The sequence below is a fragment of the Oryzias latipes genome, chromosome 8 (assembly GCF_002234675.1).
Source record: "Oryzias latipes chromosome 8, ASM223467v1".
Lineage (NCBI taxonomy): Eukaryota > Metazoa > Chordata > Actinopteri > Beloniformes > Adrianichthyidae > Oryzias > Oryzias latipes.
Window position 1 is genome coordinate 3,613,293 of NC_019866.2, and position 24,047 is coordinate 3,637,339.

General features: G+C 41.3%; 1 protein-coding gene across 3 annotated transcripts in view; it reads right to left on the reverse strand.

Annotated features, from left to right (window-relative positions):
• Positions 1–336: 336 nt before the first annotated feature.
• The window catches only part of syt3 (synaptotagmin 3), a 39,320-nt gene continuing 15,609 nt past the window's right edge, over positions 337–24,047 (reverse strand). For 2 of the 3 annotated variants that reach the window (XM_023957342.1, XM_023957341.1), the window contains 10 exons: positions 22,812–23,201; positions 20,888–20,996; positions 20,446–20,622; positions 13,700–13,826; positions 10,201–10,419; positions 8,940–9,060; positions 7,573–7,744; positions 6,852–6,981; positions 3,427–3,520; positions 337–3,031 (listed from right to left, as the gene is read on the reverse strand). In XM_023957342.1, coding sequence (XP_023813110.1) covers positions 3,431–3,520; positions 6,852–6,981; positions 7,573–7,744; positions 8,940–9,060; positions 10,201–10,419; positions 13,700–13,826; positions 20,446–20,622; positions 20,888–20,996; positions 22,812–23,201 — 1,535 coding nt within the window. In that variant the 3' untranslated portion in view covers positions 337–3,031; positions 3,427–3,430. The remainder of the gene's footprint in view (positions 3,032–3,426; positions 3,521–6,851; positions 6,982–7,572; positions 7,745–8,939; positions 9,061–10,200; positions 10,420–13,699; positions 13,827–20,445; positions 20,623–20,887; positions 20,997–22,811; positions 23,202–24,047) is intronic. The other variant, XM_023957343.1, reaches the window with a different exon arrangement.

Sequence of the window (24,047 nt, forward strand, 5' to 3'; positions counted from 1 at the left end):
TGCATCTACTTGTGGAGAAATAGATCCATGAAGGTCTTCATTTTCCTCGTCTTAGCTGGAATTTGGCTAAAAACTGGTCGACTGGATAGCTCAAATATTAGCTCCAATGATAGGTTGGGGTTGTGAGGGGCTGTAAGATAGTGGGAGACATTGTAAACAAAGGAATGATGGGAAATGTGGGACTTTAATATGTTTTTTTGTGATTTGCACTTCCGAGCTGCTATAATTCCTTGATCCCAGACAGTTGTCATTCATTTAAGCAAAAGTCATAAAGCATGCTTGAAACTTCCAGATTTCTGCCTCCAGCGCTTTCAGAACAAGTCAGGAAGACGAGACTGGATGATACATTTGCTTTATTTCATTTATCATTGCTTCAGCCACACTTACATACACATTCACTGGCATCCCGTGACTTGGTACAGCTGTTCTGACTGAACCCCCACTCAGATTCCCACCATTTCCTAATAAAAAAGTAAACCTCTGGACTAAATCATATAAAAAAGAGGAGAATCTATAAAATAAAAAGAATACCAATTGAGACAGTTACAGCATTAACAATGTTATTTCAGCCATGTTGTCAACGGTTTGGTCTCCACTGAGTCCTCGTTAGTAGTATTAGTATCAAGTCAGATTTTGCTCAAAGCATCACTTATAGAATTTTCATTGCATCAAGTTGACATCATTCATGTTAATATAAGCATGCAAACATGTTTCCACATCCAGGACCACACAGGCGAGAGGAGAGCAAAGAGGGAGAGCGAAAAGACGGAGGGAGGAAGAAGAAGAAAAAGTAAGATGGAAGGAAAGAGGACAGGAGAGGGCGGGTGCAAAGAGAAGGATCTGGATAGGTGAGCCAGAGAATGGGAGCAGAGGGAACAGGTGAGGATTGCTCGCGGCGAGAAGGAGAGGATGAGTAATCAGACAGTAATCAGACGGACAGAAAGAAGGGTGAGCTGGCTCACAGGGAGAGAATGAGGGACTGTGCTGGTTCTGAGGGGGAGCTTGTAATCTATCACAAGGCCTCAGAGGGCAAAGACGAGAAGGGCTGAGAAAGATGGAGAATCGTGAGACGTCTGCGCCAATAGATCGATACCATTTCTATATATACAAGCTGATCCATAATCCCTTCTTTTGCAAAACAGTGAAAACATGGAGTACCTTCGGAAAACCTGATTCAGAAAAAGGATTCTCCAGCAAACAGATCAGAGGAAAATGGCAACAACAGCAGGACGAGGGTTGTTGTGGTGTTTTGCTGAGGTTTGCTCCTGTTTTTTCTCCCTCTACCTCTTCACCTCCTTTTAGTGTATCTACTTTATTTTTAGCTCCCCCCCTCTATAATTAATAAACAATTGCTGCTTTTTTTTCTAAATGTAATTAGAAACACACTCTGTAATTTTCAATTTTGAACACAATGCCATCTGACACCCCCCCGACAGACAAACATTACACAAATTACTGAAGAAGTACACAATCAACACAGTTACTTACATCAGGCAGAGGCTGCAGGAAGAGAGGGGAGGGGGTGACTGGCAGCTGATTTTAAAGACGACATAGACAATACAAACTAATGTCTATGAAAGACAGTGTTTCCCCAGCTAGTGCAATGAGGCACAAGTAGAACACACACACACGCTCCCACACACACGCACATACACACGCACACAGACGTACACAGACACACACAGATTAAACGCCTTCTTTTAAATGCACAAGACAGAAGACACGTTTGGCGCCGAGACAAGCTGTTCGGTCCATGGATGCTGAGTTTTGGGAAACGGAAACAGGATGAAGGAGGTGGTGAGCACACACACTCACACACACACACACACACACACACACACACACAGGCACACAAATACAAAACAAACACAGAAACACGCACTATTAAAGTAACAGACATGTGTGCTCTTCCAAAGCCTCGTCAAGAGACTGAACGGAAGCCGACCAATGAGCTTCTGAGGGAACAAAGCATAGAAAAAAACAACAGAGTGAATGCACTTCCTGTGGGGTGCATCTCCGAGCAGATGCTGGTCCGACTCCAAAAACACATCTCAGGTCCCGTAGAGTTCAATGTCTGATTGCGTCCTTTCAGGAAACCCACACCCTCTTTTTGTTAGTGGACGGTCAAAATGACATAAATAAACTCTATTGAGCTGATAGATGGATGCTTGACATAAATGTCCGCGCAAAAATGACTGATAAAAAAAAATGAACGAGGACTGGGACAAGAAGGATGGCCGCATTTCAAGGTTGTGTAACATGCTCAGACCAAAAGTCTGTCCTCAGTTTCCTCTGACATCAATAACGACCACCAGTCGCTTCATCTTTTTTATTCCTCCCTGGACTGTGAAACTGGAGGGCACAGACCCCAGAGCAGCATCCAGATCGGCCAGGAGAATCCATCATGAATGCTTTGTGTCTTTGAAATCTTACTGGAGATATTTTTCCTAATATTGCACACCAATGTTGCAAAAAAAAAAAAAAAAAAAAGATAGATTTTCTTCTTCGCAGTCTGTACAAGGGCACGAACCTTTGGTCCAGGTTAAAACGACCATTCAACAATGGTTGTCTTTTATCGTTTTTTTCTTCTAACGAGAGAAAAGTTTGTCACATCACATCCCTTCAAGATGAAACACGACACTAACCTGAAGAGCACATAATCTATGCACATACTACCACTCGTGTGTGTATTTATGCGTGTGTGAGAGAAAAGAGTGTGCATCTCCTTGCTCGAATCCCAAATTTACAGCAGACGTCAGTCCAAAGGTTAGGTTTAATGTCTGCCGTTGTTTGTGCAGACAAACGCTCAAAGTGTAGCCAATGAGGGATGAAGTTATTTCATCTTTTTCTTCCCTTTTTTCTTTTGATCGGCAAAGACAGCGCAGGACTCAAAGTATTCATTAGCAGAAGCAAACCAGCACTAGCAGTTGGACACTCGCCATGTCTCTGCACCTCTCTTCTTTGATGGAGAGAATTATTCACAGATGAGAAGAAGAAAAGGAAAGTCTGGAGCTGTGGAGATGATAATGACCTGAGGAAAGAGAAAAAGGGAGAAGAGGCAGATTAAGCAAGTGAGAGACACTGGGGGGGGGGGGGGGTATATGAACAGCATGCAGTCTTAAATAAATCTGAGGGGAGGGGGAGGAAACGTTACGCAAGGCATAACATCTAGATTATACAGATGCAACTGCCTTGGAGCTCATTCATCTGAGGAGTCCACAGCCTCCACCTTATCTCGCTCTCACAGTTTGGTCTTGCTTTCTGAAGGCCTGACTCGATTTCCTGTCTTAATCTGACTGGAAAGCATCCGGCTCAGAGAACACGAGGCGTGCGAGACAGTGCGCGTTGGAAGAAATCAAGGAAGTTTTGGGCTAATCGGCGAAGAGCAATGCTGGAAACCAGCGGACGGCAGTGGAAGAGGCTCACCCTTTCAGTCGGAGTGGGGACTGTCCACCACTATATGAGGCTTGGAAGTGGGCGTTGTGGCGCTCTTTGACACAAATGTACCGATAGCTTTTTCCTGCAAGAAAGAAAACACTTAGCATGAATAAAAATGTACATGTATTTCCCGAAAATACAATTTCTTTTTTATGATAGTAATATAAAAGGAATGAATGAATGAATCTTAATTTCAAAGCTACCAGGATAACAAAGTTTTTTACAATTCAAAGAGAGACAAAAAGAACATTTAGCACATTAAGAACAAAAAATAACAAAACAACAGCCTATAATTAGAACAGGCACCAAGATGCTGGCAACTACTGAGAATTAAAAGCAATTCTAAAAAGGCAAGTCTTTAGTTGATGCTTAAATCTGTCGAGGTCATTTGCCAAGCGTAGTTCTGGAGGAATATTATTCAGTAACTGATCTTTTATTAAAGCATTCTCAGTGGTCTTTTAATTATAATTATGCCTTTTTTAGGTAAAACCAAAAAAAAAAACAAAACCCTATGTTGGTTTCTAAGACATTTCTCCAGAGCGGCACGACTTCATCCGAATTTCACCTCTGAGTTGTGGGCGGGACCGCTGGCATTAGGTAAACACCGTATTTCCCATCATCCAACTAACAGCCCCTCACACCCCCAGCCTAACATTCCTGGAGCAACAAAAAGGGGCGAGTAAAGTTGAAGCCTTCCAGACGTATGAATTTGAGCCAGATACCAGACGTACACGGATCTATTTGTCTACAAGTGGATGCATCAGAAGAGAGCAGTGAGCTTGTGGGCCGCCCAGCGTATTTTCTACGTCACCAATCTGATCTTTTTCCAAAAGCATTTTTTTATCTGCTCCTGATTGACAACAATTTGAATAAAGAAATACTCAGATATGCAATTTCGTGCTCAATTTTGTATACGTCCTCCATTATTAGAAAAATGTTTCAAGAACATGTTAAAAAAACACCAAACAATTTTATTGAAGCAGCTCTTTAAAACTCTAAAACAGTTAGAAGCTTTGTTCTGTAAACTGAGTCAAGACCATAAAGAGGTTTTATGAAGTAAAAGTAGACAACGTTTTTTACAGAACAAGCCAACAAGAGGAGATAAAATCCATGAATTTAGTTAAGTTTTATCCTGCAGGATTATGTATGATGGAGAACAATTCTAAAAGTGAGGATTCACTTCAGCTTCACCACCACACTTTTCATTTCTGGCTCGTTTTATTGCTGGTAGGTGTTTTCTGCAGTTCACACCAGTCCCGCTTTATGCCTAATTGTTCTGTATTAACACTGGAATTATATTCTGTTTTTGATGCCGGTATACTTTCCTATAAGTAAATAAAAACTCCTTTATGTGGCTGAGCAATTCAAATCCTCTTTACTGTTTAAATTCTGCTGTTTTTAGTTAATTGCATGCACTTTCTGACGGTGCATCGTGTTTACCTATAAATATCTCATCATCATCATCATCTCTTCTGTGGTTTACGATAGATTTTATGATATTTTTAAACCTTCAAAAAGTGCCAAAGTACAGGAATCTGAGTGTTTTTAAACGGTACGATATAACATAATTAAGCATACACACGACTACATTTGATGATGTTCAGCTAGGACAGTTTCTCAGAAGCTGAAACGTATTTCTTAGATCAATCGTTTTGGCATCGACTGGTTTTCCTTTATGAAGATTTACAGTCTCCATTAAACCAAAGGGCCTCCTGTAAATATTAGAAGGAACATCTCATTAGAGTTTCCAGAGGTGTGAATGTCACGGCCACCCGCCTTTTCGTGGGCTGCTTGCTGGCTGCAGACTGAGCAGGCTGCTAACAAGGACAGTGTCTGGCGCATTGATCTCAAACGAGAGTCGATAAAGAGGAACACTCAAAACATCTAAATGCAGGACAAGTCAAATTATTGTAGTTGAATAACATTTACAAAGAATCTTGGGACAAATTCTGTCATTAAATGATTTTAGATCAGACTATTTTCTAGGAGAATGAAAAAAAAAAGTGATAAATAGATGCGGCGGTACAATGTTTTGTCTGTGTAATTACTGCCAACAGAGGCAATTATATCCTGAGAGAATGTGAAAATAAATAATAACTTTGTTTCTTTATTGTCTTTATATCAAATGGCCAATCAATTCTAATAGGAAAATTTTGTTGTGATGTTGTTTACAGATGAAGCAAAGCTCGTCATAAACAAAAGCCTGACAATATTAGCCTGAGTCAAGGGAGGAGGAGGAGGAGAAGCTGAACAAGAGTTGACGAAGAGGATGAAGAAGCAGCAGAAAGCAGGCCCTCTTATGAGGCAGTAAATGAGAAGAGTGCAGGGTTGGGTACCATTTGGAAATAAACATAAAGCTCTGCAAATACACAGATTTATCCTGTAAAGAGAAACTGAGGTTATATCTTTGCTTTTCAATACATTTCTCTGCCTTTTTTTTTTTAAATAAAAAAGGTGATGAAGTGAAACTGTGGCTAACATGAAAGTTCACAGTGTCCTTATTATTTTCAGCACAGCACATTAGGCTGTAATGATTCAATAACCACCTCATTGGTGTGCAATGTCCGTGTCCCTGAACCCTTATACCAAAACATCATTTGTTTGTACAGGAAGCATTAATAAACCCGCTGATTAGGGTAATTAGGAAATAGTCTGCCCCTGATTATACACTATGTGCTTGTTTACGACACCCATGCAAATTTGTGCTGGTCATGGTAGATTGCAGTAGTCGTGATTGACAGCAAAGCGGTCTGAACTTGCAGAAGTGGCCACTCCCATCAGCTGGGTCTGCAGCCACACAGTCATTTCATAAATTGTTGTTTCCGCGCTTTTCTTGTTCCTTAACGTTACAACCCCGGCACTTGTGTGCATTAATTTTGTGGTCTTGTGTGTGAATTTATATTTGTGTTTGAGTTTTCAGCCTGCCCTTGCTATCTGCCTGGTTTTCCTCTGTTTTTGTTGTTTTTTAGCCGTATAGTTTCACGTCCCGTGTTTGCATCCATGGTTTCCTCCCTGTGTTATTTTTGCGTTTTGATAGTTTTCTATTTGATTTGTTGTTGTATTTTCTGTTATACGGTTTACTGCTGAGTAGTCTAAGAATGTTTGATTGATTCAGGCGTTGCCAGTCATTTATGTTAATTAGTTTATTGTTTTGTAACACCCTCCACCAGCCACCCTAATAAAAGGCTGCAGATTTTCTTTATGATACCTGATTTTTCCATTTTCCCCTCATCAGGGGCGTGACACCTACATTATAGCACCAGTTCTTATTCTGTCGCCAGTTTAGTTGCGAATGACCACGCAGGAGTCAGGCTGCATGTGGCAAAAATCCCTTGGTCATCATCCTGAGGACAGAGAAACTGGAGCGTTCGGAATGAGGACACATGGACGCGTGCGCTCAGTCGTGTGCTCACCTCGACAAGCTGATGCCAGTGCTCTATTGGTTTACGTGGATTGGCCAGCATGGCCGCCCAGTGCTCCCTCCCGGGACCGTCAGCGTCGCTGCCCACACGACACATCCCAATAACCTCGTTATGACCGATGCTGACGGTCAGGCATGAAAGCAAGGATGAGAAAAGGAAGAGAGGAAAGGGAAGAAGCAGACACAGAGAGGAAGACAGAGGAGGTAAAAAAAAAAGAAAACAAGGTCTCAATTATCAGCCTTGAGAGCAGGAAGAGAGTTCAGCCTTGAGAGAAGGTTCTCAATAGCAGCTCACTGGATGAAAGCTTGGTGTCAGCATGAGCAGGCAAACACACAAAAGTGTGCACCTGTAGAGATGCCAAACAGTGGGCTGACAGCAAAGAGGGGGGCGGCGCATTTGTACACAAACACAGAAAAACAGCCAAGTGTTGCTGCAAGCAGCCGTGAGATAAATATTGGCTGCACATCTTCACCATTAGCATAAATTCATGAGCTGCCCATCTATGTAAAACAGGAATCATCCACCAGGGGGGCGACTCTTCAGGGAGCCTTCATCATGTTCAACAGAGCTGCAACATCATCATAGAGCGACGCCCCAAAGTCAACATCGTACTGCATATGCTAAACACGCCTTCCATAAACAGACACTTAATGGTAGTGATTAGTTTGCTTTGAATGCACAGGCGGCGTGCAGCAACAGTAACAGCGCTCACCAGTCGTAATCCATCACTGCGATGATGATGGACACACTTTCTATGTTTTCGTTGGGAATGTCGAACACCAGCGCCTCGTTGTACGTGGGGTTCAGCGTGTTCTTCTTGATCGAGGTCTTCCTCTTTTTTAGCCTTCGCCCGTCACATATCAGAGACGCCTTGACGTACGGGTCTGAAACAGAGGAAGGAGGGCGGAAGAAGAGAAAGTAGAAGGAGATCAAAGACCGGAGAGAAGAAGCATGGGAGGATAAAACTCCTGGGCATTGTGTTCACATTTATCCGCATGTGTTACACTTGAAAGAGTCACCTTGACAAAGCAAAACAGGTCAAATCGCTTCACTTCTGCATGCAGAACATTCAGCCAGCTCGCTCACGGCTAAGTTTGCATGCTGCTTGTATGCTCCACTGCTTCAGATCAATGTGCCGTTAACAACAGGGCACAGGGATTATCAGATGGTCTGATTACCAATCTAATCTTTAATCACACGATCCCCTAACTCCAATTGCTTTGTAGTTCTGTGGACACTGCTGGTAATTCCTGTGGTTTTTCTGCCTGTAAGCAACTTCACACATACAGATCCTACATGTATTATTTATAAATGCTGTTCCTGCCTCATGAGGACCATTTTTTTCACACTATTAAACAATCAATCTGACTTTGTTCAATATTCCTCAGGAGTTATTTAGCAAACATTCAGAGTAATTCCCTTCCGTATGCTTCGTTTCCCTTCAGATTGGAAATATATCACATTTTTCATTTCTTTGCTGACCACAGGAGCTCCAGCTGCATCCCCAGACGTTAAACCTGCTCTTTATTCTTGCACTCTCATCATAAATACACCAATATAAATGTATTTGTGGTCAATTGACATGTTTACTGAAGATGATGGTAACTGAACCATCAACCTCTTTCTTTTTTTTTACTTCTATCTCTCCGGAGCAACAGTTGCCCTGTGACTCCACTTATTATCAAGTCTTGAAAAATACCTTTCTGCTGACATTTACTATGCAAATCCGCTGCTGTTATTTTCAAGTAGAGAGACGAGTGGTTGTTGCTGTAAGGTATTATCCTGTCAGTGCTTTTCATTTTGGTCTTTGTTTTTTTCTAAATGGCACTAAAGTTATTTTCGCTGGATCTATATTCATGACTGTGTTGGATGTGAATAAAATATCTCTAAACGGATTTGTGTTTCTGACCCGTTACATGTCGAGATAAGATGAGAAGCAACGCGCAGCAGCAGCAGCAGCAGCAGCAGCAGCAACAGTTGGCCAGTCCCAAAGCTGCTTCTTGTCACATTTTTCCTCTAAATGAGATTCCAGTCAGAGTTTGCTGGAAGCCGCAGATGCTTGATGTGTGTTTCCTTTACCTGAGAAACCAGTCAGGTCCATGGCTTTGAGGTTGTTGGCCTTGATGATTGTTGCGGTGAGCCTGCCTGCTGTGGGCAGGTAACACAGCGAGAAATTAAGCTCCCCGAGATCCGCCTTCTCCTGCAGGTCACCACAAACACAAACGGGGATTAGAAATGGAGCGAGGCGGCCGCTGTCGCACATCAGATGCAGAGCCAGCTTGAAAAAGCACCAACAGGCGGCCTGAAATGTTCATCTTTGACTGATGGAGGCTAAGGGACCCAAATGTGGACAGGCGGAGTGTTTAGGCACGAGAGGAAGGGCTGTCACTGTGAATGAATCGTATGCTTGTCTGTCAAAGTTCCCAAGTGGAGAAAGTGTTAAGTTGAGGTGACATTTCCCCTTCCCTCATTCCACGGCCATCGCCCGATGGTCTGGCTGCCTGTGGCCTACAGAGTTATGATGATCCTCGTATTCAGAGCCCAGTGTTGACTCCTCAGTCGCACAAATCAATACTTCCCAAAGTGAAACACTGAAATAAATCAAAATGCTACTGCCTTAAAACTTTAATGAAAAATTAGACCTCAGTGCCAAAAAATGTAGGGGCTTTGCTGTACCTAATTTGCTAATAGCCGTCTCTGAGTACTTCAAATAAATCTACTCCAACAAAGCCTCATACACAGTTTGGATTTCAATAATTCCTCTGGACTCTCCTAAACTGATTTTCATGTTAACAGACTTTAAATGCAGGCAGTCTGCAGGACCTGTGTGGGGGGGGGGGGGGGGGGGGGGGGGAGATATAGGTAATTCTTTACCTTTTTCTTTCCTGATTTATGATTTAGAGATGAGTGATAATAGCAGAGATCTTCTCTCAACAGAGTCACTTCATCTATAATTACTTAAACTTCTTCAGGTGTGTTCAACTCTAAGTCGAGGGAAGCTTCTGTTCAGCCACAAGTGAAATGTGAACGTAATACACTAGTGAAGTCCCAGCAGCAGATGGTTTGAACATCACAGACCCACCCACCTAAATCCTGAAACCAGTGTGGATTTACCTGATAAACAGCACTGCACTGTACACGACAATCCTCTAAGATGCTTTTTAGAATTCCAGCTCATTCCATCTGTATTTTGCTGGATCTTCGTGGTCACGATAGTTTATTGTTTTTTTCCGCAGTACATCAAAATTTGAACAGAAACTAAAATTGCTTTGGGCTAACAAAAAGAAAAGTGTCTCCCCTCTAGAGCTTGTTTTGACCTAGAGGGCTCTCTTTCTCTCACCGCAGTGCCCTCCACGATGTCCCTCCAGATGGGTTTGTCCCCGCTCCCCTCGCTGAAGTCCAGCAGGTTGTCGACCACGACCTGGCCGATCAGGTCGTGCCGGGAGAAGCGGTCGAAGTCGTACACGGAGAAATGCAGCTTTCTGGAATGTAGTTCGTTCAGCGGCACGCCAAACTGGAACGTCTCATTGAAAACTGGATTCAAAGTCTTTCTGTGGACCTGAGGAACAGACACAGAGAGACGGGAAGAGTTGAGACCGTCTGCAAAAGTATTTTTATGTTTTAACAGAAGAAGAAAAAAAGGGTTGCCAATGTTGTTCAGGGCTTTCTGAAACATTTATTTGAAGTTATTTAAAGTTTGATATTTTAGTACCATTTCAGAACTTGTGTTAATAAAACATTTGATATCAGGTTTAAATCTTTGATTTATGCAGCTTCAGAAGCTGTTGAATTTAATGCTTTAAACAAAAATGCTTAAATGTTAAGTTTTTGAAAATTTACCAAATAAAAGAAAATAAGAATTCTGCACAAAAATTAATTTTTAAAAGTGAAGGAATTAAAGATGACAACTGAAAATGAATGCCTTCTAAAAACCTGCTTTTCAAAGTCTTGTTTACTGTTTTATTTGGGACAAACATCTCAAACCAGAGACCAAAACCAGTTCTGTATTTTGGTCAAACAGCTTTTATTTGGCTAGAGCTCGTTGTTTCCAAGGTGCATCTTTGAAACCCCTCTCTTAGGACTTGAAGCACTTTTGTGGAAGTTTTGTTTTCAGCGAACCAGAGAAATCTTTACTTTTATTCAGAAACATCCATCAGAGACCTGCTGAGACGCTGAAAGCTTTGACCGCCGCTTGCAGAGTCACTTTAAACTAGAAAACCCTGAAACAGACAACATCTCATCCACATGTCAGATCGCTGCATATGATTTAATGGCTTCGGGGCTTTTTCTGAATAGAAGCAGCGCACGTTTTATTTTAGTTTATCAATGACAGAAGGTCACCCAAACTAAATCCTTCCATGAAAAATGTACAAAAGACCATGTGTGCTGCTATTACATCATTACAACTGGTTTGTATGGCCTTTCTGTTGCCGTGGGATCTGCAGGAAACTTTTCTGCCTTTCTGCAGATGCATTTGTACTGCTCCAGTAACATCGTTGTGTAATGCTGCTGCTTTTTTACTCTGAAACCAGAAACAAAACAGCTTTCAGGAGATGGCACGGATTAATGTGCGCAGAAGCAGAAGGACAACAATGCTTTAAAGGCAAAATCTGGACTGAAGTGGAAGCTTTTGTTGCTCAGCTATGCCATCATTTTCCTCAAAATCTGAGTGTCGCTTTGGTTTGAACATTAAAACCACAATCAAGTGTCAAGATTTAAGACAGTTTTATTCATACATTGATTCGCTGAATGGTACTTTTTAAACAGAACAGTCAGAACTAAACTAATAACGAAAGCTTTAGTCACATGAACTCGTACGGGGGTTGATCTGCACGGGGTCTGTGGGGCTTTTGGTGTCTTCGCTTTTGGAGGGCAGGAGAGGCTTCAGGTGTGTGCAGATGTGTCTTTCAGTTCCCTTGAGGCTCATGTGGCCACTTCAATGGACGTCATAAAAATTGGAACGTACCATTGTTGTGTGCGTGGTAACGGAGTATTCGTAATATGTATGTGCGGATGCTGTCGTACGGCTTCCTTACGCCACATTATACGGTGCGAGCACTGGCATCACAGCTTCTCTAAGAACTGCAAAAATAACAAAAGCAATACTTTCCATGAAATTATTTTGTATATGTTTTACGTTTACGTATTTTTGATCATTTTATTTGAACCAGCCTTCCACTCCCCTGTTCTCATTCGCCACCCTTCCAAATTCTTCTGCGCCCCTCCTGTCCCCATAGAAATGCTCTAGCCCCATCACTGTGTATACTTATACTTATACTTATACTTATAAATTGTTGCCCTTGGCAAAAAATGTGCATAAACACCTTAAATCTACAGGTCCATCAAGCAGTCGACTTTGCTATTTTATGCGTACCACCTGTCCACATATTATACAGGTCTTTGCCCGCAGACAGCCTGCCTCCACCCATAAGAGCAGTTGTGACTAAAGATTTTACTGTAATTGTCTTGATGAACTTGCATCAGTCACTCTTTTGCTATTTTTGGGAACCTTATTTGTTGTTTTTTTTTTCTTTTTATAAATGAAATGTTCTACTAAAGGCACACTTTTGGATTTCTGCTGTAGATGTAGGGAAAGTCCATTCATCCGTATCAGTTTTGTGAGTTTGTGGTAAACGCTCCAGATTCATTTTTAACGGTGAAAGAAAAAGGAAATTCTAGTAAGCATAACTTTGATTAAATACAATCTTCCAGTTTGTTTTATGACAGAGGGGGTAAAAAGTGAATTTTGCATTTCTGAAGCAAACCAACTGAACTGAAATAAACTCTATTCCAAATTTAGATCAACAAAAGAGACAAAAGGCTCATTTTCTCAACAGTTTGAGTTTTGCCAGCCCGTTTTTTCCCTCAGCAGATGTGCATCAGTTCTGAAGAACGTCAGAATAGAAATTGGACTCTCACAGAAATTTAGCAAAACGTTTGCAGAGATCATTTGTAAATTTGTTTTAAAGCTTAAATTTCTCATTTTCTGTGAGAAATGGTTTACTTTGCATCTGTCCATCTATTATGTTTGCAGTTGATCATTACTTTGTTAGCTGTGGATTAAAAATGCAGCTAACGGATTTGTAGCGTTTAGAAATAGGAGCACAAACCCTAAAAATCGGAGTGTGACGGATATTTGCGCCTCTTTCACATCCGGCAGGGGAGATAGAAGGGACAAAAAAGAAGTGTTAAAATTCCATGTTAATGAGGATGCGATTGAAATGAAACAATCAGCCCCATTTCCAACAAAAGATCTGCAGCATTATGCAAATGATTGAAGCATTCATACAGCTCAATGGCTGAAGGAGCTTTTGTTCCCGCAGGAGACAGTCAGACAAAAGCCAAAACCAGAAGGGGAAAACGTTCATTTTCTCTGAAATTCACTCCGTGTTCACTTCTGATCTTTTGAGCCACAGAACGCATCTGTTTTAACCTTGTTCGGTATTTCTGGATGTAACGTCAGAGCTTCTTGTCAGGTTTTTGAGGGCAATGAGCTAAAAAATTACAAGATCTCCCTCTGAGAATAAATTAGGTAGAATTTCTTTTAGCTCAGGGGCTTTTTGTGGTACAGAATGTCCAAAAGTGTTGCTTCGGCTCCCTAAGCAGCAAAGAAAACACAAGGTAGCCAGGGTTTGTAACAAATGATTACCCTCATTAGATCACATTAGCAAAACTGTAATGATTGTCCATGAGCAGGCGGGTGTCATCAGAGCTGCAACGAAGCAAAAACAAACCCTTGAGAGCTTTAAGTGTTTAAGTGAAGGTAGGAATTTGGTTGAATTTGAGTGTCTTTAGAAAGAACTATCTCATAAAGGACAGGCGAGGCATGAGGGCTGCACCTTGGTCTGGAACTTCTTCTTCCTGTCTGGCAGTAGGTAAATCTTCACATACGGGTCAGAGAAGCCGTTCGCGTCCTTCGCCGGCAGGTCCAAAGCTTTCAGGATCTTCACCACCAGCTGCTCCGTACTGTGTCGTGTGAAAACAGAAAAATACGCATCTAAGTTTCACATAAAGCTTTAAAGAAACACTCCAGACAGGATTAACCCACACAGGAAACATGTGCAGAGCTTGTGCACACAGATTAATGTGGGAGGTACACTGTCTCTGGAGCAAAGAGTAGCCAGAGCAGTGTGTGTGTTTCATCTTCGCAACTGCATCACTGCTGCACTGTCAGCGATTTTACATGCATGTTCACATTTGCAGACAGAAAAATAGTCTCATTTAAATCTAAACCGAAAGCTTTTAATTAAAGTACCTTGATAACTAAAGTTATTTTGATTTTTGCAGACAAGAAAAACATTAGTATTAACATTAACCTCATATTTGTATTGTTGCTCTGTCTCAGTCAACAGTTGATTTTAAACATTTAAACTGAAAATTAAGGCAGTTTCACGGATTTATTTTGAAAATCCATTAAACTTTGTTGTGATTTTTTATGACAATTTATTAAAAAAGTAATCAATTATAGCAATGCAAATTGAAGTTACAGAAAATTCATAAATCACCACCAATTTTAAGAAGAAAAATGTCAGCAGCAGAAATCTGTATGTTAATTTATCCAAACAATTCTGTTCAGAAACTACAGAACTGATCTGACTGCAGATGCAGGTCAGCTCACGTTTTTCATTCATTTTCATTAAAGTTCAAAATAAGCAGAAATTTCAAGAGACGAAAATTTTCTTTATTGGAGTTTTAAAGCTTTCTTGTGAGAAGTGAAGCAGTTTGTGAGTTTTTATTGCCTCCCAGATCAGAAAGTTCACGACCGCTTTATGAGACAGCAAATGATCCTGGTGCCTCCTGTGTCGCCATGGGAACCAGAGATGGCTTATTCTCACTTCTCCATAGTCAACACATGTTCAAGACATTTAAATTGAAACAAAAGTGTTTCTGTGGTTCCAACCTCATGATGAAAAAGAAGCAAACATCATGGTAGAAAGGTCAATATATTCAGGTGAAAATAGAAGTACACTTTTGTTTATGCTGCACAGTAAGCTGCAGTGTATAAAACACAAGTTTATTAAGTTTATTAGTTATTTTTTTAATCAAAGTAAAAAAAAAGGTTTAAATTAATTAAAAACATGCCTGCAAACCTAAAATTATTGTCATAGTTTAAATATTTAAAAAAAATAGTTTTAAACTTTAAAATTAAAACATTTATGTGATCTGCAGATGTATTGAATTAACAATTTCTCTCCATAAAGTGAAGGTTTGCTGAACATTTCAGGTCTCTCATGCAAAACACAAACAAACACGTTAAGCTTCACTAACAAGCGGTAAGTAAACTAATACAGGACAGCACGTGACGTTTCCAATGATATCTGAGGGGTTGCAATATAAAAAACAGACGTCACTAATTACGGTTACAGTGTTTCTTATAGTTTGAAACAAACCAAACAGACTTAAAAACCCACTTTGATCGATTTTAAAACCCAGTGATCTTTGATTATGATTATGCCTATTTTAGCCAAAAGCCGGAAAATCTGTGTCATTTTCTAGGACATAGTTTCTGCAGAGCGGCAGGAGTTCATTCGAAATTGACCACTGAGTTTTGGGCGAGACCCTTGGTTTGCAGTAAGCCCGTCCCCATTTCCCATCATCAATCTGTTTACACTCTCTCCCACTAGCCTACTGCCCCTCAAAACCCCAACTTAACATTATCAGTACAACAAAAATGGTGATCAATACTGGAGCTATCCAGCTGTACAATTTCGATCCAGGTTCTAGCTCAGACGAGGAAAACAAAGACATACACAAATCTATTAGTCTGCAAGTGAATGCATCAGGATGGAACGGAGCAGGAAGCTTGTGCTGCGCCAATTGTAGCTTCTGAACCCCTCAGAAATAAGTCAAGTTTGCTAAAATTTGACAAAATATCTACAGAAAAATATACCAATGGGGCAAGAAACGGGGCCTTTTCATTATCTCTATGACATGTTTTCCGAAACTAAGATTATTTTGCTATTAGAAAATTTCCTAAATAAGATTATTTTTCTTGCAAGACTGATAAATACAAAGAACTTTCTTAAAATTATTTGTTTGCAGCTTTTTCCAACAAGATTTTTCATCTTCTCCAAATCACACGAATTTGAATAAAGGAAAAAAATTCAACTTTAAGCCTAATTTTCTTTCTATATGTTCTCCATCATTAGAAAAAAGCCACAAGAACATGTTAACAACCTCCAGTGTTTCTGGACCATGAGGTTTTGTCACAAACAAACATACAAACACACACTCGCACACAGTCATGGCTGTGTCTCTCACGCCATTTATTATGTATTTAATTACCAGACGAAGATGAAGATGGCTCGGAGGCTTTTAATCAGACCTCGTTAGACTATGTCTGCCCGTGTTAAGCAGCGTGTCTGCACTTCATTAGTTGCTTTAGGAGAACACGGTGAACTTTGTGGATCAGCAGGCCAACGATGACCCCAGCAGCTATCATACACATAGACCATGCGCACCAATCACCAAGAAGATACGCCTGCTGACATTAGAACTGTGGTAAATGGGGACACGTGTTACCTCTGACTCACATCCAATTAATGAAAAATGAAAACAAAAAAAAAAGCATCCATCAAGCTGCTGCAGGACATTCCTCCTTTAGCCTGACAGATATTTGCAGGAGAATTTTTAGAATCCAGAGTAATTAGGTCATGAACTTGTGACAAAGCAGTCACTTCCACCAGGAACAGGACATTAGTGTCTGAAATTTCCTGCATGTTTTCCTTACATCAGAAAACGTTTAAAGTGACTGCTGAATAGACCAGAGCCTGAACCAAACCCTGTGGTTTTTTTTTTTACACGCTCCCACCAGCAGGCCGCCCAGAACCCACCTTTTGCTGCTTGAACAGGGAGAATTCCCTAGCCTTCATCCTGGCAAACAGTGCTGGGAGCGAGCTGTTATTCCCACCGTGGAAATGTGTCAGCCATTAATGGGATAGTCAATAGAAACGGTCTTCCCAGAGGACCTGAACAGGGTTGACATTGTTGTTCTGACTGTAACACTGCAAGCAGGCAGGGTTTCACACGTTTAAATACATGCTAACACTCTAACACGAGTGTATTTACACACCGGTTGTGCTACACCTTTTTGTTTTTACTGCTGAGTTGCCTCTTCTATTTCCTTTCACTGAATCAATTTTCCCTCAACGTGGTGACAGGCAGCAACAGAACAACAGGAATTATCCTCTGAGTATAGGGATGAAGAAAAAAAAGGACACATGAGCAGCTTTTGTTACAGTCCTCCCGTCCATGCAGCTCCTCTGCTGAGTCTCTGTTTGACTGGAACACCGTATGGCGTTATTACGTGTTGACAAGGTTGCTGGTAAAAGGCGCTGGCCATTTATAATTCATGACTGAAACAGCCTCTTGCTCTCCTTCTTTTCTGATCATCAGCACTTTCACCGCAGCTGTGTTTCTGCATGTCAGGGCGAGCAGGAATGAGGAGTGCCAGCTGATAAACAGCAACCCACGCAGGCGTCCTGCACCCAGCGACCCCCGGACACAATTTCTGTGGGTCGGGGGGACCCAGCCCTTTCTGTGTGTCGGGGGGCCCCAGCCCTTTCTGTGCAGACAACTTATACACTGCAGAAACTAAAAATTAAGAACATAAAAAAGACTTTTGTTTCAGAAAAAATTGTTGTAGTATTTATTTTACAAGATAAATAAACTTTTCCAGAGAGATTTTGAACAGCAAAGTAATCTTAGTTTACAAAAACACATAAGTGATGAGAAATATTTTCTTAAATTTAGAAGTATTAGTTTTCTGATCCCATTGGGCAATTTTTATTTCGCTTATTTTATTTTTTTCTTCTAATTTTAAGAATTTTTGACTTATTTCTAGGGGGGTTGTTTTATCAGTGTATAGGAGACTCAACATTTAGCTCCATGTTTCCACCACACATTTCTATAACACATAGGATCTTTGTCAAATGACATTTCTTAATCTGCTCCCGTTTCTCAACAATTTAAATAAAGAAATACTCAGAAATGCAATTGTGAGCTTAATTTTCCTTGAATATGTCCTACATCGTCAAGACAATAATACAAGAGCATGTTAAAAAAAAAACACCATCAGAAAGGGTCTTTAAATAGCCACAGGATACATTTTTTTTGCTTGTGCAGTTAAAGATAATAACATAACTTAGCTGTGAGCCCCAGTCTCACAAAGACATGAAGTTCTTCTTCTTTAGTAGTTCATTTTCTGTACACCAAAAAAAGTCATTTTTGAAATAAAAAAAACATCATTTTTGAATCTCAGACTGTTTTAACATGAAGGAAAGAGACAAGAAAGAAAAAGGCAAGAGTTTTGTCTGTCCTTTTCAGTTCTAGTTCTTCCTTTTTCCTTCATTCTCACATCTTTTTATCTTATCTATTTGTTCTTTTTCGACTATTTTATCTGAAAATGTATTGCAGCAGCAATGATCTGATAAACTCTTCTAATCCAAAGAAAGGTCAACCAGGAAACTTCACTGCATGAATTTTGGTTGTGTCCAAATTAGGTAAATTGATTTTTATACATTTTCCATCATCAGAACACAGTGAATTCATAAATAGTCTTTATAAAATGTTAATTGTTATTTCTATAAATGGGTGATGTTAAATTTGCTGTTTAGAAAAATAAGAGTTTAGTGAGCATCTGTCCAAATTACGTTTAAATCTGGGGCACCACACATAGTCTTTAAGAAGTTTGGGAATATTCAGACATGCATCGGCGTCAAAGTGTCTTCACGGGACAAATCTGAAACACCCAGACTACTTCCAAACAAATGTCCGAATAACCTTTCCTGGTGGATCTTGATGAGAAGGATCAATGACACTGCTTGGGAATTTTCCTGGACGAATGTGCACTCCAGCCGTCAGACTGAGCCCAGTCGCCCTTCAGAGGAAAAACTGATTGTGGTCACCAGTATTTGCAGCCTCGTTATTTTGGTCATTACCAAAAGCTCAAGAGCGATGGTGAGGGTTGAAACATAGATCGACCTGTAAATCGACAGCTTCGCCTTCAGGCTCTGCTTCATCTTCAGCACAACACACAGGTACAACATTCTCATTACAGCAAATAGTGCCTCAGTCCACCTGTGAGACTCCCACTCCATTCTGCCCTCACTCAATTTGACCTCTAGATAATTAAACCCCTTCATGTGAAGCAGTAACTCATTCCCGACCCAAAGAGGGAACGCCACCCGACAGAGGAGCTTGGTCCAGGACCTCCCATCTGCTTCACACTTGGCTGCAAACATCTCAGTGGCCAAAGAAAGACTCAGAGAAGAGAAAAGGAAGCCTTTTCTGCAAGAGGCAGAGATTCAGTTCTGGGCTGATTAAACCGGAAACAGCTCACAGAAAGTGTGGAGACACAACAAACAAGTCTGACTTGGAGCTAGAAGTGAGAACCAAATAAAAAATGTACCAGGATCAAATGGCAGAGGCAAGTTGTTGATAACACAACTCAGAAGCACCACAAATAAGAATCCTAGTAAGACAACAAATCACATCATGACCAGCTGGAGAAATGGTCATTTAGGAGGACGCATTTCTCTCTTTACAGTTTGGAAACAAGATGAAGAATAATTTTGGATGTCACGCATCTCCAGTTATAACCCAGTTTCTGATCATTCTAGCCATTGTTATGAGAAATCCTTTGCCGTATTTACAGTATATATGAAAAAAGAAGCATGAAACTTTCCACTTAATATCACTTTTAAGGTTTCTAAAGGGAGGGGGGGTTCACGCCTTAGCAACGTGTGTTCAAGCAGCCCCTTTCAATGAAAGCTATAAAAGAAAAATGTCAAAGAACATAAATGCCTGTCTCAGGCTTCTGCGTTCAAAACAGCTACACACATATTCAAACCGTTTGAGGGCTTTATTCAAAACATGCAGACATTGAATACGCATCATAAGTTCAGAACAAACTTTGACCAATCAGGGACACGGATTTAGCAGTGATGTATGGATGGCCTTCAATTCACGGAAATGCCAAGCATTTGAAAATTGATCACGAAGATATGTCACCAAGTCTTTCAATATCGGCATAGAGCTGTAAAAGAAAAAGCCTGAAGCAGGATTCCCGAGATTTGCCCGGCTTTGACATTTTGAGCCAAACCCTTTCCAACCGTAGGTGGCGGACACGCAGGAGTAAACAGTAGAAAAAGAAAAAGAAGAAGAAGCCCCTCCCTGCTTGTCTAGTATGAACATTGTGGGCTAAATGGCGTTTAGCTTTCCTGCCATAGATTTACATGATGATGGGGGCAAAAACACAGGAAGACACTATTAAAACAAGCACCAAGTGCATTAACTCTCAATTTTAAGGCAGGAAATTCAAGATAGCCTACAAGGAGTTTTGTTTTTCACACCTAATTATTTTTGTTTCAGGAACAAATCTGCTGGGAAAAGTCCCTAATAAGGGTAATGTGACTGTTTTGTTCAAAGCACAGCACATACAGTTTTCAAAACCACGAGTCAATAAAGACTGGAGATGCACAGGCAGACTTCTCATCTTGAATTATTAATTTGTGGAAGAATGATCCAGTTTTCAACATGGGTGCCCACTGGCACAGGCTCTGCCAGCTGAAACTCAATGACTTACTTGAAGGCGTAACGCAGGAGGAAGCTGATCTTGCCGCAGTTGTCGCCCTGTTTGCCTTCGCCCTGGTCGCCTTTGGGTCTGTAGAGCTCCGGCTTGATCTGCCCAATGCAGGTGACCTGCTCCTTCTCCTCTCCGTGGAAATCAGGGCTAGAGAGCTGGTGAGTCATTGGCTTGGGCCTGAATAGACACAGGGGAGTGCTGAGGGTGAATATTAAGCGAAGCGTACAGAACAAGATGTCATGCAGCGGTGAGATTCAACACCTTCATTAAAAAAAAAATACACAAATGGAGACCGTGCCTGTAAAAACCTTAACAACGAAGTCCCAATAACATGCACGTACAATTTTACAATTTAGACAACTTAGTTTTCTTAAAAGATGAAATCTGAATAAACGTAAACAAATTCAACATTCATGCACAAGAACTGCATGAATTCACTGACCGTGGGGTAACCTGCTGCTGCGAATGTGCGTTGGGCAGATCTTTTTGGGGTTGAGCTCCACCTTCTGAGTTTGGAACATCTGGAGACGTCTGACTGAGTTTCAGAGTTCCTGAGGCAAATGAAACAATATTAAAAAAATAGCAAAACAGGGCATCAGGTCTACCAAAGGTACTGAAGACCAATGTCTTGAGGCCGTGTCACACAGCCGCTACGTACAATCTGCACGTTGTCCACAGATAGCATTTCAGTCTTTCGTGATACACACATGAACTCATAAGTGTTTCTTGCGTTTGTCATTCATCAACGTGCAAAAATGTTTAGGCAGACGGGTCTTTGCGTGAATTCAGATTTGAGCTGTTTCTGTTTTTCAGTCGGTTGTAGTTCATGTGCATGCCCCCCCGCTTAGAACTTGAAAGCTGTGTTGTCGCTATGAACAATTTGCGCATACGTTGCACGTATGAAAACTGGTCAGACACGAATGTACATGGAAAAACATTAAACCACAGAAGAAGTCCAAATAAACCGCAAAGAACACACAAACCCGCGCTTCACTGAATTTCTTCACTTTGACAGAGCACTAAGCAGAAATTCCCTTGCGTCAGCACCACGGTCAGCTCCTATCGTGGGTCCAATTCAAACTCAATTCACGTGCTTTACTTTAATAAAACAGTTGGAGGCGTGCCTCAATGTGGGGGAGTTAATCGCGTTGAGGCACGTCCAGTGTATGTGATTTTTTTTGCAATCTAGTTTAGTTAATACTAGTGTTGTTTGGATTTGCCTGCAACTGTCTACGGGAACTGCAACGTTTCATTCGCGACCAACATATCACAGTTCAGTTCAGTCTTTCTTGTTCCTGTAGACAAACATAAAAAGGGCTGTGTTTTTATTTTTAAAGCAGGAGTGTACATGTCCTAAAATCAAAATAACGAATCTTTTCCTGAATTAAAAAAAATGTACGTCGCGAGCCTTAATTTAATCATCTCCGCAGACACTCCTGAATCCGGTAGGTGGTAATATTGCACGTGGAAAAATATAAATACAAAATATAAAATATGGCAATTGCGGTGACGAAGAAGAATCACAACAGACAACGCGTTTAACCCCGCCCAGGTTGAGCCATGCCTCGGTCTGCACACTCCTGCAACGGGTGGTTGCATTTCTTAGCTGAAGGGTTGAACAAAACACATTTACAGAAGAAGAGAACGCTGTTTCAATACAGAACGGATTTGACAATGCAGACACTCAAAACGAGCATTAATAATCATGGATCGTATCATTTGAATCCAATATCTTTCCGATTTCAGCTTCCTTACTGCTGTGAGTGCACTTTGAGGGAATTCCCAAAACTAACATGAACTTTTAACTCGCCACTAACTATTCCTAATTATTTTTTTGATGCTTTTTTTCAGTAAAACCCCATAAAAGGGAAAAAAAGGAGAGTGCATTTTTTGTTTCTTTTGTTTTTGCTCTTCAAACAGGTGTGACGCAACTTATCAGCGCAAGACAAAAGTAGGCAGGCCTGCTGGCCCTTTCTGCTCCCGCGCACTTCTATTGTTTAGTTTCATGGGACATCCACAGTGTGCTTTGGTTTCACCGCTCCAATCGCTGTGGTTTTCCAGCTGCAGCAGGCAGCTGTTCTCCACAAGATAACTGGTTTCAGTTCAGAGGCAAAAAGACCACAACAAGGTGGGAATAAATTAGGCAAGAGTCTTAACAAGCATCTGGTTATAAACTTAAATCTTTTAAAGTAACTGATGAGAAGTTTTCAAAGGCAAAAATGGAAATTAAATTTATAGATGTACATGAAAAAGTCATCATTTTGTCATCATTTTTCAGATGTTGAGCCAATTAATCCACTTTAATTTCAAAATATTGTAAAATTCCTGCTGGACATTCAAATGTCTAAAAGTTTGCTGCCCCTCACCTGCATTGTTGGGGTAGGAGTCCATGTCCAGGTACGAGTGCTCCTGGGTCTCCTGTGGTCCCCCAACCACTCCTCCAACCTCCCCCCTCTCTAACCCCACTAAGTCAGAGAAATGGGGGTGGTGCTGCTGTCCAAGTGAGGGGTACAGGGAGGAGGAGGAGTGGCCATCCTTCCTCTGCAGCGCCTGTGGTAGGAGCGATGACCCCCCAGTGCCTCCGAGGCTTCCAACACCGGCACATCCAGGGAGCAACCCCGACGTCAGACTCAGACCGCCGCCCTCCTGGTCCCGCCATGGCAGCCAGCAGAGCTTCCAGGAGACAAACAGGGAGACAGAGAGGAGGACGATGCCGCAGAAAGTCACGATGACAGACAGCAGGCTGACAGAGATCTCTGCAGACGACAGGAGAAGGAAACAGAGAGAGTGAAGACAGGACACTCCTCAGGCAGATGAGAGTCAGAAGAAAAAACCTTTGTCATTAATGCAGTTTTAATGTGGAACAGCTGCTGACATCCAGAGTTCAGGCCCAAAATAACAAACATTTCAATCGCTTACTGTCCCGTTTCCTGTCTGATCAGTTTTGTGGCCGAAACCACAAGGTTTTAAATAGAGGGTTCAAAGATAGTTCCATATTGCCCCTTGTTTGGTGTTTATTAGGGCCCGAGCACGGAGTGCAAGGACCCTATTGTATCTGTTAGGTTTATTAGGGCCCGAGCACGGAGTGCAAGGACCCTATTGTATCTGTTAGGTTTATTATTAGGGCCCGAGCACGGAGTGCAAGGACCCTATTGTATCTGTTAGGTTTATTAGGGCCCGAGCACGGAGTGCAAGGACCCTATTGTATCTGTTAGGTTTATTATTATTATTAGGGCCCGAGCACGTAGTGCAAGGACCCTATTGTATTTACTCGGATTATTATTATTATTATTTTTCTTCCGACGGAACAGTCGCCTTTTTGAGGCCTTTAACATACCCCAAAACTCACCAAATTTCGCACACACATCAGGAGTCGCGAAAAATTTTATATTTTATGGGAGACTGACATGGGTGCACAAAAATGGCTCGATAGCGCCACCTACAAAATTTGTTTTGGCGAGCCCCGCCACATGCTTTGACATACAAGCTTGATTTTTTCAAGGAATGTCCATCAGATGGAAACCTACAAAAAAGTCTCTTGGTACCAAGCTGTCAGTTGCACAGGAAGTCTGCTATATTGATGTCAATATGTCATTTTTGCT